Source organism: Elephantulus edwardii, unplaced genomic scaffold (genome assembly GCF_000299155.1).
Source record: "Elephantulus edwardii isolate Elephantulus edwardi_28Jun2011 unplaced genomic scaffold, EleEdw1.0 scaffold00048, whole genome shotgun sequence".
Classification (NCBI taxonomy): Eukaryota; Metazoa; Chordata; class Mammalia; order Macroscelidea; family Macroscelididae; genus Elephantulus; species Elephantulus edwardii.
Window position 1 is genome coordinate 15,038,728 of NW_006399798.1, and position 14,538 is coordinate 15,053,265.

At 40.9% G+C, this 14,538-nt stretch overlaps 1 protein-coding gene across 1 annotated transcript in view; it reads right to left on the reverse strand.

The window, feature by feature from the left end:
- The window catches only part of CEP112 (centrosomal protein 112kDa), a 489,757-nt gene that overhangs the window by 404,127 nt on the left and 71,092 nt on the right, over positions 1–14,538 (reverse strand). Inside the window, exon 10 of the mRNA XM_006886401.1 lies at positions 7,757–7,843. Coding sequence (XP_006886463.1) covers positions 7,757–7,843 — 87 coding nt within the window. The remainder of the gene's footprint in view (positions 1–7,756; positions 7,844–14,538) is intronic.

Genomic DNA, 14,538 nt, shown 5'->3' on the forward strand with positions numbered 1-14,538 from the left:
CCTTGCTCTTCAGCACTTTACAGAATGCTCTGACAGCAGTTATGGCCAATGCATTATTACCACGACCTCCTACAGATGTTGATTGTGGATGCAATTCAAATTAAATTCTTTACAATTTCAGGAGTCTTTCTCCATTCATCATAATGTTGCTTACTGGTTGAATGGTGAGGATTTTTGTTTTCTTGGTCTTAAGATGTAATACACACTAAAGATGTTAGTCTCTGATCTTCCTTAAGTGTTTTAAGTCTTCTTCTTTTTCTACAAGCAGGGTTGTGCCATCTGCATAACACAGCTTGCTGATGAGTCTTCCTCTAACCCTGAAGTCACCTTCTTCATAAAAATTCAGCCTCTCCAGTGGTTTGTTTGGCATACAGATTGGTGTGAAGGAAAGATACAACCCTGACATAACATTTTTTTCTGATTTTAAACTATTCAATGTCCCCCTGGTCTGTTTGTAAGACTGACTCTCAGTCTATATACAGGGTTTGCATGAGCACAATTAAGTGTTGTAATTCACATTCTTTTCAATGTCATTGCTAATGTGTTACAATCCACAGTTAAATGTTTTTATATAATGAGTAGACCACACGTAAACAACTTTCTAGTATCATCAGCTTTCAGTCAAGATCCATCTGACATCAGCAGTGTATCACTGTATCACTTAGTCCATTACTTCTTCTGAAGAGAGCCTGAATTTCTGGCAGTTCCATTCTGATATACTGTTCCAACCGTTCTGGAATAATTTTATACAATATTGTAAATGTATGTGATATTAATGATAAGGTCCAATAATAGCCATATGCTGTTGAATTACATTTTTTGGAATGCAATAAATATGAATTTCTTCCAGTCAGTTGGCCAAGCAGCTGACTTCAAAATTTCTTAGCATAGACTAGTGAGTATGTCCAGGTTGCACCTGTGTGCTGAAGTACTTCAAGTGATAATCCATCAATTCCTGGAACCTTGTTTTTGGGCCAATACTTTCAGTGAAATTTGAATTTTTTTCTTCAGTACCACTAGGTCTTGATAACTACTTTCTGAAATGCCTCCATCTATGTGAACCAATTCCTGCTGGCCCCATGACTGCATATTCTTTCCATCTTTTTATGCCTCCTGCATCATTCACTATTTTGCCCATAGAATCCTCCAGTATTGCAACTTAAGACTGGATTCCCCCCCCCTTAATTTCTTTCAGCTTGAGAATTCTGTGCATGATCTTTCCTTTTGGTTTCTAGTATCTTTCCCTTTTGGCTTCTAGGCCTTTGTAAATTTTGTTATAATATTCTATTTTATATTCTCAAGCCACTTTTTAAAATCGTCTGACTTACTCTCTTATTAGAACACTTTCTCCTTTTTCTTTACCGTCTCTCATTTCAATAGAAAGTTTTAAAGTCTTTAGATACCAATTCTGGGAGACCTGGGAGCCTAGTGGTAAGAAATTGCACTGCCAACATGAAGGGACACAGTTCGAATCCATCAGCTGCTCTGTAGAAGAAAGATGGGCACTCTCCCGTGGAATTCACAGTCCCTGGAAACCTACTGGAAGGTCAGCTATGGGTTGGTTCCAACTTGACAGCAAACAGCAAAAACAACACGCCCTCCACTCTGGTGTTGCGTGTGGGAGACAAGACACTTATCTGGAGTGTTAGCCTGCAACACTTCTTGACTGATCATGAAATGACAATTAGGGAGCAAGTATCAAATATCAAAGGACCCCAAAGGCCACAAGGACTTTGGGTAGGAAAGTCCCAGACCGTACTGAATGGGCAAGTAACTGCCAAAAGCAATTCTCTCACATTCCTCTGGATGGAAAGAGGCTTCCTGCCATCAACGGTAAAGCAAGCTTGTTTCTTTCCATTCCTTTTCTTCTTTCTCTCCTTCTGGATCTTAATTTCTGGGGCTTGGACTTTGAAATAGACACGACACCCCCTGAGCATGTGTACTTGCATGGCTAGTAAAGCTGCCTGACTGCCTGACTTGATGACCTGGAACAGTCCCAACAATCAGGTGCCCTAACTGACTTGAGACTAGGTGTGCAATGGCAAGGGATCTGAGTCACCAAGATCCACTAAACTGTATTCATCTAATTAAGAAGAGATGCCTTCTCATTAGTCTTTCTCTATAAGATTAAAGTATAATGCTATTAAGAGTATTATTATCATCTGTGTTTACCTGAATGTACTATGAGTGGAAAATGTGTTAATGTTTGTGTGTTTGTCAAGGTTTATGTGCTTATGTCAATGTACCTTCATGGAGAAGATACAGAACCCTTCTTCTAATATGATGCAACATCTGTGCTAGAAAAGACCATTGGTTGTTAAGAGGTTTCAGAGAGTGCCTAACTTCATCTTTGCCTAGTATTTCACTGGTATGCTAAAAGGGAAGAAAAGATGTATCCTAAAGAAATGCAGTCGTATTGGAAGCAAAGGGAAGAGAGAAAGTTGGAGCAAGGTTTGCCTATGAGGAAGTGAGGTAGGTAGGGCCACTTTGCAAGACTGGAAGTTAACAAAGTCTGTGCGTTAGCAGCCTGGTACACTTGTGCAGTGACTCCCTGGGTCCACTTGATGAATGGAAGTAGGGGAATGTTGTAATGAAGAGACAGGATGTATCTGAACCTGTGACCTCGAAAACACAGGTGCTAAGGAAGAAGGTTTACTGGTTTGATGTATAGGACATTAACATTCAAACTGAATTTTAAGAGTTCATCCCTATTTTTCTCTGGGTCTTAAGAGACACAGCCTAATTTTTCTTTGCATTGACTAAGACCTGAAATACAAAATGGAACCTACCTGCCAGATGTCAGGGTGTTTGGTAGGAGTGTAGATAATTTACTCCCTAATCTCAAAGCAGTGGGAGTGGGTCCACCAAACTGCTGGAAGGTCTTAGACTGGCAAGGCTTCAAGACCCAGAATCAGTAGCCCAACAATCAGAGAGTGGAGAGCACTCCAAGGGAGCAGGTTTAAGCAGAGTGGGGACCAGGAAGAAGGGGTCTAACAGTGAATTCTGTCTAGCTTCAGAAGGTTTTGTTACAAATATTTTTAAGGGCTTTTCACTAGTAAGTTCAGGTTAACAGTCTCCTCTAGTCAGGATTTTGGTGCAAACCCCTAAAAGTGCCTGTTGTTGTTATTGTCAGGTGCTATTGAGTCAACTACAACTCATGTGTCTCTGCAGATCCAGAGAATTATGGAGGAATCACAACGGGAGATAGAGAGCAAAGGAGACATGTAGCTGCATATGCACTGCAGGAAATTTTCAAGTGTGTAACAAAAACTGCTAATTATGATAACGTTAATGGGGTCACTCGAAGGAAGGAAGAGAATCTAGCAGTCTTTCTCAGCCAAGTCACATCTTTAGAAAATACAATAACAAGGATCCTAAAAGTCAGTCAGGGAGAGCCTTCATGGGCATGCATTTTAATACCGGCAGCCTCAAATATTAAAAGGAAGCTAAGTAAAGCAGAATGAGGGTCCCAGGCTCCTCACTGTTAATGGTAGAAGAGGCTTTCAATGTTTTTAATGATAGGGGTAGAGTGGAAGAGGCTGAAGAGGATACAAATATGGAAGAGAAGGTTCACTTGTTTGCTTTAGTTTTTCAAGAGCCACCTCCAAGCAATCTTGAATTCCAATCCCAAAAAGGGGCCATTACCATGAGGCTTCAGCAGACTGGACACGTTACAGTGCATCCAGTGTAGATACTGCAAAAGGTGAGTCACTGGCAGAGGGAGTGTAGACCATCCTAAAACAGGGTATGCTGTTGGCCCCTTCTACCAGATGCCAACTGAGCCAGTCTGCCCCACTGGTGGGGCCAGCGTCTTCATCTTAACAGTACAACCCCAGGTTGTTATCAGTGTGGAAGGTAACATGTTCTAGTTTTTGCTAGGTACGGAGGCAACTTCTCCAATTTACCTTCCTTTTGGGGACTCTTCCCTATCAAGAATGGAGGTTCACGGATATAGATGATATAACTTAAGACTAAAACTTGCACTGCATCACTTCCATGTAAGATCCAGGACTGTACTACATTAGATTTTTTGTTTACATGCCTGAATGCCTGACATCCCTATTAGGACAAGATTTGCTTACCAAAATAAGTGTCAGAGCTTTTCTGAAAGAAGGGCTATAAGACCCATTAGAGCCCAACTAAGATGATCTGTTGTTAATCTTGCAAACAACTGAGAGGAGAATCCTAGGAAGGTTCCCAAAGAGTTTGGGGCACAGATCCCTGCAGAGGTATGTGGCACCTCTGTGCCAGGAAAGGCTAAATGAGAGAGCCTGTAAAGCTCACTCTAAACCCAGGAGTCTCTTTAAAAACACCAGTACCCTTTAACACTAGATGTTTTGGAAGGAATTCAGCCAGTCCTTGGTCATCTACTGCAACATGGGTTCATTAACGCTTGTCAGTTCCCTTGCAACAGACTGGCTGGATTCTGTCGCATACAGACTCCTGGCCTATCTGTGGACTCCTCGCTAAATCCCTTCAAGAGCTCCTTGAGTTGGACTTGAGAGCTCTCAAGCTTTTAGGAAAATAAAGAGGCAGTTGAGACTAGCCCCAGCTCTCCCAGATCTTAAGTAGCCCTGCACCTCTATGTCCACAAAAGGCAAGACGCTGCCCTTGGGATCGATCCTGACTCAACACTAATGGTTCAAAACAGGCCCACAACTAGTGACAAAAAGTTAGAAACAGCTGCACAAGAATGACCACACAGCTTGTGGTCTGTAGGGGCTCCGGTGCTTTGGTAACCAACCCTCGGCCTCCGGCAGTTTTTCAGAGGCAGTGAATTGCACAGGAGGAGACTGCCCATTTTCCTCCTGGAGAGCAGCTACTTAATAGCATTGTTTTTGTGTTGTTGTTGAATGCCTTTTAGCGAAGCACGATTCATAGCGACATTAGGAATAAAAGGCCAGAAGCATTTCTGTAACTATTGACATTCATCAAAGTTCACAGAGTTTCCAGAGGCATGTTGTTTAAGAAGTGGATACCACTCCTGCTTCCAAAGTTAACAGCATAAAGTATATGAGGTATAGTAAACCAGAAGATAGATGGTTGAAAAATAAGGAAGGAATCTTATTAATCCTTATGATTACCTGAAGAATCAACATAAAAGGTGGTGAAAGTTCTGCACTAAACTCTCCATTACAGGGAGGCTACGGTAACAGATCTGATAGGAAAAATCATGCAGGGGAGAAAGAGGAACAAAATGGAAAATACTACAATCAGAGGATGTGAAATTTGCCCCCATTAAGCTTGAAGTAGTTTCAGAAGAGATCATCACTTCTCCTAAAGATTATTGTTGATTTTAGGTGCCATCAAGTCAAGCACAACTTCTAGTGACACTATGAACACCAGATGTGAACCCTATGCTATTCCGTGCCGTCCGCACAAGCTCTGACGCACTAAAGCCCACTGCTGCCATCACTGTGTCCATCCAACTTGCTGAGGGTCTTCTCTTTGGCTGACTCTCCACCTTTCCAAGCATGATGTCCCTCTCCCAGGAATAGCCTCTCCCGGCAACATGCCTGAAGTATGTGAGATGAAGCTTTAGCACCTTTGCCACTCTGGCTGCACCTTCTCCAAAGCGTATTTGTTCTGTTAACATTCTACACGACACTCAGTACTCTTCCCCAACAGCACAGCTCAAAGGCATCAATTCTCTGTCACCCTTACTCACTGGTTGGTTCCCAGAAGCACAGCAAGTGACTGAAAAGCCCGCGGCCTGCATCAGGCATACTTCAGTCCTCAACTGACATAACTAACTGTTCCTCAATCATTTGGAGAGTTCTCTGACTTCAGACTTTCCCAGTGCAATACATCTCCTGCTTGCTTGGACCACAGATGTTCATTGGGGTTCCAAGTAAAATTAATTCACTAACAATGTCAATCTTTTCTCCATCTACCATGATGGCACCTATCAGTCCCAGCGGTAACAATTTTTGTTTTCTTGACACTGAGAGGCAATGACGTTGAAGGTTGTAGTCTTTGATCTTCTACAGCAAGCACTTCAAGTCTTCCTCACTTTCAGCAAGCAAAGTTGTGTCATCGGCATACCTCAGGTTACTGACGAGTCTTCCTCCAATCCCGATGCCAGGCTTTTCTTCAAAGAGTCCCGTTTCTCAAATAATTTGCTTAGCATATGGACTGAACAGGTATGGAAAAATATACAACCCTGACACCCATTTTTTTTTTAATGTTAAACCATGCGTTGTTTCCTTACTCTGTTCACACAGAGGGTCCGTGAAGGGGGAGAAACCCTCAAAGGGATGGAAGAGCACAGTGAATGTAACAGTGGACTGGAGTTCGTAAGCAATGCTGAGAACGGCCCAGGGCAAGGCAAGGTTCCAATCTGCTGTTCACAGAGTCACGGTGAGTCAACTGGAGGGTGTCTAATAACAACAACAAATATTCGCTTTTTAAAGCAGCGCATTTAGGACTTTTTGTCCTCATCTCTGTGATTCAGTTTGGGGAAGCAGAATCATGGATAACAGTTTTGAAAGAATAATGCTTTTCCTATTTGGAGCAACCATCATGTATTAAAGAAAATTACCATCATTAAATTATTTAATCTATGTAAAATAATTATGAATGGATGGCAACTCATTGCTCTGCTATTTAAACATTATTATAAAATTATTACTAAATTATTTAAAAAATTAAATGGAAATTAAAAAATAGAATTATAAAAATAATATTTACTTTAAAAAATAAAGAATGAGAAGCTACAAGTTATAAATCTCAGCAAGTTATTTTTTTAAAGAAAGCTTGCATTCTTGGTGCTGGCCTCAGAAAAATACAGTATACATCACAGTAGGCTTAATTCAAGAGTTCTTTTTGAAATGGTAAAGGAACTTCTAATTAACAGAAACCCTAAAGAACAATGTTATTGTTGTTAAGTGCCATCGAGTTACAGGCGACTCATAGCAACCCTATGAAGGAGAGTCCTCAACACTTGGGTGTCTTTCATCCTCTCTCCAGGTTCATAGGGTTTCCGGAGGCAAGCTATTATGGAAGTGGATGCCACTCCTCCTTCCATGCTTGTTTTAATCGTGGAGCTCCACTCCACTCTCTGTCTGCTTTGGGTAAACAGCCATTAACGCATTTGACACATCAGTGTCACAGTGTTTAGCCTCACAGCAACCACAAGTTACTGCTGTGCGGCAACTTGTACACCACAGCTATAGGACCTAGAGGAATGTCTGAACAAAAACAATGAAAGACAGGCCCCGAGGGCTTGAGGCCTGAGCAAAAGAACATTAGGCCAACATAAATTCCAGTATTTACAGCTGCTGAGTTAGCTAAATTTATATGAAAGACAATGATGGAATACAAAAAAAAATCCATCTTCAAAGGAACCCTGGGGAAAGTGTATTAGGTATTGGACTACTGACAAAAAGGTCAGGGGTTCAAAGCCATCAGGCACCCACATGAGAACGATGAGGAAGCTTCTCCGCTGAAGAGGTTGAGCCCCTGAAATCCAAAGGAGGGTCCCTATAAGTGGGAAGCTAATTCACGGCAGGAGGTTTTCAAGAACAACTAAAGTAGAATCAACAGGCAGTACCAAAGTTTTACATAAATATGTATGATGAGCAAGAGAAGCTTAGAGAGAAATTTTTGCTGCAATGGAACTGTAGTAAATTCCATTGGTGGCACAGGCTTTCCTTGTCATAATCATTTCATAAATGAATGGACAGATGGTACGTACAAGACTTAGAATATTTTAAATATTCCATATGAATACAAGAATAAATGGCCTCCACCCTACCTTCTGCACATCAGCGTCATGCTTCTGCTGTAGCTTCAACTTCTCCTCATGAAATTTAGCTTCCACTAATTTTGTCTTCATATCCAACTTCAAAAAATTAATTTAAAAGTATCATTAATTTATTCATCCCTTTGGCAAGAATACACAATTAAATGAAAATAACTTCATATGAAAAGGTATAATTTTCAACTGTTCACCTCTTCACTGTGAGTTCTAGCAATCTTACTACATATACCAGTATGCTGGTTAAATTGTGTCCATTATTTATAAACTATCTGAAAATCTTCCAAACAAAGGTTACTTGTTTGGCAAAACTGGCAATACTAAGCGTACATTTATCTAATTCTTCTCCTACTTAAAAAAAAAAAGTTATTTTGATATTTTCTGTTTTTAAATTTTTTCCCCTTTTTTATTTTAAATTTATTATTATTATTATTAATTCCAATGAACATCTACAGAGATTTTGGAATTCCATTCATTCGTTGTTGCACTTTTCTCCCCACCCCAGACAAACTCCTTCATTTGTACACAATCCCCTCCCACACCCCGCACATCCCCACCCCCACCCCAAGTATACTCCACTCTGCAACCCTCACTCCGGACTCTTATGATAATATAATGCCCTAAAATCTATTCATTTTAAACTATTCTCTCCCTCATCGGCTTCAATGCAGTAAACATAATTTATCCAGTTTAAATTTAAATCCACATAGTATTGTATCCTTTAGCTTTCCTTTTAGTAAGTCTCTATCCTGACCTTCCGACTCTTCCTTCACACACCTCCAGGCACATTTACAAAGACACTTAACCATGACAAAGTACAAACAAATACTCCTAACTATGGCCTATGTGAAGACATCTGTCAGCAGGCTTTCCAGTTTTCTCCCCCAGACCCTTCTTCCCTCACATCCTCAACATACTTCAGACTTTACCCTGAATGTTTGCTGAATAAAATCATTTCATTACCGCCACATATTAATTGTCTTTGTCTCAGACCTATGTACGTTTGTAAGTACAGGTTATTGCTGGTAGGTGCCGTGGAAAGAGATGAGGAACTTTACAAGCAGACCAGAACTTTTGTCTTTCCCTGTAGATTGTGATACCCTCACAGTCTCGGTTATGCTCAAGTCCCTACTGCAGTCACTGCGCCGCTGAGAGTCTGCCCTCAATGATGTCAGTTTAAAGACTAAGGTGTGTCTGCCTGAATCTCTGGTATCTCCAGCTGCTTCATATGCTTCCCAAAGCTGGACAATGAATAAGGAAGAACAAAGAAACAATACCTTTGAATTGTGATACTGGCAAAGAGTATCAAACATGCCTTGAACTGCCAAAAAACCAAATCAATCTTGGAGAGCGTGTAAGCATGGAGCTCATTAGAGGCAAGGATGGTGAAATGCTATACTCTGGGCACGTGGTCAGGAGGGCCAGTCCATGGAAAAAGACATCATGTGTGGAAGAGCAGAGGGTCAGGGAAAGACAAGACAATCATCAATGAGATAGACTAATACAGTGACTGCACCAATGGGCTCGAATGTGGTGGACACTGGGAGAGGTTTCTGTTGTTCCAAGGCTGGCTATGAGTTGCAGTCAACTGAAAGCCTCTAAGAACAATAAACTTTAAATTCTTTCCTCAGCACATATCCTGAATTGTTGTTGTTGTTGTTGTTGTTATGTGCCATCAAGTCGCTTGCGATTCATAGCGACCCTACATACAACAGCCCTAAACTCTACTCTGTCCTGTGCCAATCACACTGTCCCCGATACACCCATCCCGATGACCCCAGTCACAGAATCAATCCACCTCATAGAGGACCTTCCCCTCCTACGCTGTACCTCCATCCTACCAAGCATGATGTCCCTCTCCAAGGACTGGCCCCTCCTTACAACATGTCCCAAGTATGTTAAACGGAGCCTCAGAATCCTTGCCTCCAAGGAGCCACCCCCAGTTTGACCCTTTCCAAGATGAATCTGTTCGTTTTCTTGGCAGTCCATGGTACCCTCAATACTCTTCTCCAGCACAACAGCTCAAAGGCATCAATTCTCCTTCTATCTTCTTTGATCATTGTCCAACTCTCTGATGCATAACAAGTGATTGCAAAGACCATGGCCTGTATCAGATGCACCTTAGTCTCCAGAGAGACACCATTGCTCTTCAGTACTTTGGAGTAGGTATGGTAAAAGGAAACAACTCTGAAGTAAACCCAATTTTAAACCATGCAGTATTCATCCCCTTGTTCTGTTCAAAAGACTGATGCTTGATCTATTTATGGGTTTTAGATGAGCACAACTTAAGTCTTCTGGAATTGTAGTCATTCCCAATGCTATGTATAATGTACTATACGATCCACCCAGTTAAATGTCTTTTCATAGTCAATAAAAAACAAGGAAATATCATTCTAGCATTCTCTGCTTTAAGCCATATCCGCCTGGTATCATTAATGATGTCCCTTGTCCAAGGCTTGTTTTAAATTCAGTTTTGAGCTCTGGTGGCCTAGTGGCAAGAAGCTGCACTGCAATCTCAGAGGTACGCAGTTCAAATCCACCAGATGCTTTGCTGGAGAAGTAGGGGCAATCTCCTCCTGTACCAGTCAGATCCGATTTGACGGTACACAGACACAAAATAATAAAATTTTTTAAAAAATCAGTTTTAATATTTTGCAGTTCCTTGTCAATGTGCTGTTATAGTGTTCTTATATGATCTTCATTACTTGTATGTGATATTAATAACACTGTTTTAAAATTTTCACATCTCTTGGATTGCCTTTTTTATTTTTTTAAATGGTAACAACTATGGATATTTTCTAGTCTATTAGCCAGGCAGCTATCTTCCAAATTTCTTGGCAAGCACTTCCATGGCTGGTAAGCACACTGACGGCTACAGTTACTTGCTGAAACATCTCAACTGGTATTCCATCAATTCCTAATGCAATGGAAAATGCCATGGTGTGGGTCAGGTCCACCTTAGTCTTTCTATTAACATCCTTGCTCTTTAACATTTCAGAGGTCTCTGTCAGATTTGTCCAAGGCAATACATTTCCCCCCCTTTCTTCATTGCTACTACCACAGGTGATAACTGTGGGCAAGAAACTGCACCACAATCCTGAAGACATGTGTTTCGAGGTCACCCGGGGAGAAGGCTAGGCACTCGCATCCCATGTGATTAACTGCCTCTTATAACCCACCACAGGGTCGGCTATGGGTGGGCTCTGACTCAGTGGTACACAACAACACATTTTTTTTCTTTATTAATATTACTCCAGGTGATAATTGTGGATCAACACTTGTGGTAGCAATGTACGGAGGAGAGCAGTGTAAGCATATATAAGCACACATGTATTAAAATTCACACTTTAAAATAGCTGAGCCTAAGTTACAAAGATCCTTCTGTGCAAACTCAGGCAGACTGAGTCACTAGGGACTTGGAGGGGAGACAACACTCATAAAGCCGAGTGAAAGAAAAATGAGTACTCTCTTCTCTCAATACCAAAAACCAGAAATTATTCAATTTGCTCTCGCTTAAAATCACTGCTGTCTCGTCAATCTGAAATCACAGCAGCCCGTAATGACAGAATAGAAGCATGCCCAGGATTTCTGCAGCTGTACATCTTTAAGGACGCAGACTGCCCCTCCTTTCTCCTGTGGAGCCTCTGAAGGGCTTGAACTTCTAACCTTCTGGTTAGCAGCCAAGAGCTTTAGAATGCTCTCACTTAGCACGGCTAGAGTTCCAGAGGTTGAATTGTTGTTGTTAGGTGCCATCGAGCTAATTGTGCCACATAGCAACTCTATGAACAAAAGATCTGAACCCTCCTCTATCCTGCGCCATCCTCACACTTCCTGACACACAAGAGCCCATAGCAGCAGTCACCATGTCAATCCACTTCGTTGAGGGTCTTCCTCTTCTTTGCTGACCCTCCACCCTTCCCAGCATCATGTCCTTCTACAAGAACAGACCATCCTCGTAACATGCCCAAAGTAGGTGAGGCAAAGCCTCATCATTCTTGCCTCCAAAGAGCAATCAGGCTGCACCCTCTCCAAGACATATCTGTTGGCTCTCTTGGCCGCCCATGGGATGTTCAATGTTCTTATACAAAATGACAGCTCAAAGGCGTCAATTCTTTTTCTGTCATCCTTATTCATTATCCAGCTCTGAGATGCGTAACAGGTGATCAGAAAACCATGTTCTGAATCAGATGCACCTTAATCATCAGATTGACAGCATTACTCCTCAATAATTTGGAAAGGTCCCTAAGTGCAGATTTTCCCAGCGCAGTGTGTCTCCTTATTTCCTGACTGCTGGCATCAAAGGTGTTAACTGTGGATCCAAGCAAGGTGAAGATGTTGATAGTTTCCTATAGTTCCTATCAGGTCAGTGATGAGAATCTTTGTCTTCTTGATATCGAGATATAATCCATAACGAAGGCTGCATTCCTTGATCTTCTACAAGTGCTTCAAGTCCTCCTCACTTTAAGCAAGTAAAGTTGAATTAGCAGCTGGAATTAAACTCTGGAAAGTTAAAGCCAGAACTCTGAAATTAGAGCCATTTGCCTCCACTGAAAATATTTTATGGTGAGAATCAGATGGGATAAGTGTCAAGGGGAAATCACCTTACTTGTGACCAAATCCCTGGGCCATATTGCAGAAGTATTTCTCAAACAATGAGGTGAACCAGCGCTGAGCTAAACCACCCATATAAGCAAAAGAACAGAGGGTCAGGAGGATGCACTCCTAGGCTTGTCTATGCTGAGGCAACTGCTAGAGGCAAGGCACTGGAGAGAAGCAGTCTGATTTTCTGGAAGCATCCCCCCACAGGCTACTTTTAAGAGGATTTTTGAGAGTTCTATTTAGAAAAAGTTTCAGAGAGTTTATTTACAAAGTCTATTTGGGCCCCCTGTTCTTTGAAGTACTTAAAAAAATTACTCTGGGGTTGGACAGTTCTACCAAATTAAATAAGGCCGATGAATACCCTCACTTAAAGAGTTAGAATAAAAGCATTTCCATGCATGTAAAAGCCATCCTACTCACAGTCTAACTAGGTACGTTCTAAAACAATTACCAGTGTAATTTGTTCATTTTATTCCACTGAATATTTACAAACTTGGAATTGATAGTTTTAAATACTTCCCCATCAAATCCTCAATAGTTTACAGGAGATCAGAACGCTTCATTCAAGATGCTAGTTTTACTATTAGCAGTTTCTACATGAGCAAATTTCATTTTTATGCTGAACTTAGCAGAAAACCAATCTAAAATAGCATAATAACAAAGCTACGATTTGGGGGTGGGGGGAATTGCATGAAAGTTGGGCATGCTTTATTTGTATTTAAAATCCATGGAACTCGCTTTCTAAGGTGTCATTTCAAAAACTTTAATGTTGACCAACTAGCTCAATGATGGCAAAGGGAACAAGAGGTGCAAAAGAAGGAAGATGCTGATGTGGACAACACTGTTCTGTAAGTGCCCTGCCAGGCATAAAACACAGCCATTTTAATCCTAACATAATTCTTGTTTGCCTGTGTTTGGTTTTTTTGTGCCTCTGTAGCAATTAAAGAGTCAGAGCTAAGAGGCCAAAGAGGTCTACAACATTACTGATGTCAACCATCTGCACTGCCCAACCATTTCCAAGCATAATCAGCAACTGAATAGATTTATTTTCTTAGTCACATTTTCTTTCTAAGTTTAAACAATCATCAAAGCAATTTCAAAAAGAAGTGATTCATAAAATAATCACCACTCTGTTTACTCAGATACCCAACTGATACAACTATCTTCCAGACAATTCTTCTTATGAGTCAAAGGAAATGATCATATGTTAGTAATTAAGATTCTTTCTGGTTAATATCGCCAGTGAACCCTACTCACAAATGTTAATTTGTAATAGTTCATAAAACAATTGCTATCCATTCAACGTACCACAAACAAAGCAGATAAATCAAGGAATTAATCTTTTTTATCCCTGGGACCAGTTTATTTTGGTCCCAGCAGTTGACGTGTTTGGAATCACAGAAGCCAAGAAAGCTTCAGATACAAGCCGTCAGAACAAGGGTTGGACGATGGAAGATAAATTCTGAAGGGATTTGGCAGAAGTGAAGGGGTATCCTGGTGGAGGGTGGAGCTGGGAAATAAGTGGGTCAAGGCACTGGGCTAAGGGCAGAGACAACACTATAACTAATGGTTAACTCCACAATGAGGGATTTATCTTTCACTGCTCCAAAAATTGCTTGTCTGTCAGATACTCCTCTAAATCTGAACATTCCGATTAAGACAGACTAGAAAGAAGGATTGGCCATCCACTTCTGAAATAGCAGGTCTCTGAAAACCTATGTACAACAGAACACACATAGACTACCAGAAAGGGCAACCTAGGTAGAACTTTCAAGTATGGAAATACAAAGGAAGAGAAAGAGTTGTAAGCAGACACTAGTGATTGGAACATGGAATGTGAGAACCATGCATGTAGGAAAATAAGAAATTGTTAAGAAAGAAATGGAACGCATTAATATTGACATACTAGGCATTGGAGAGATGAGATGGACCGGCATGAGGCATTTTGAGTCAGATGATCATATGATATATTACTTCGGAGATGAAAAGGTGAGAAAAAATGGAGTTGCTTTCATAGTAAAAAAAGTAATTTCTAGATCCATCTTGAAGTACAACATTGTGAGTGACAGGAATATATCCATACGCTTACAAGGAAGTCCAGTGAATACCACTATCATTCAGATATATGCACCAACAACCAGAGCCAAAGAAGAAGAAATAGATGATTTCTACCAACTTTT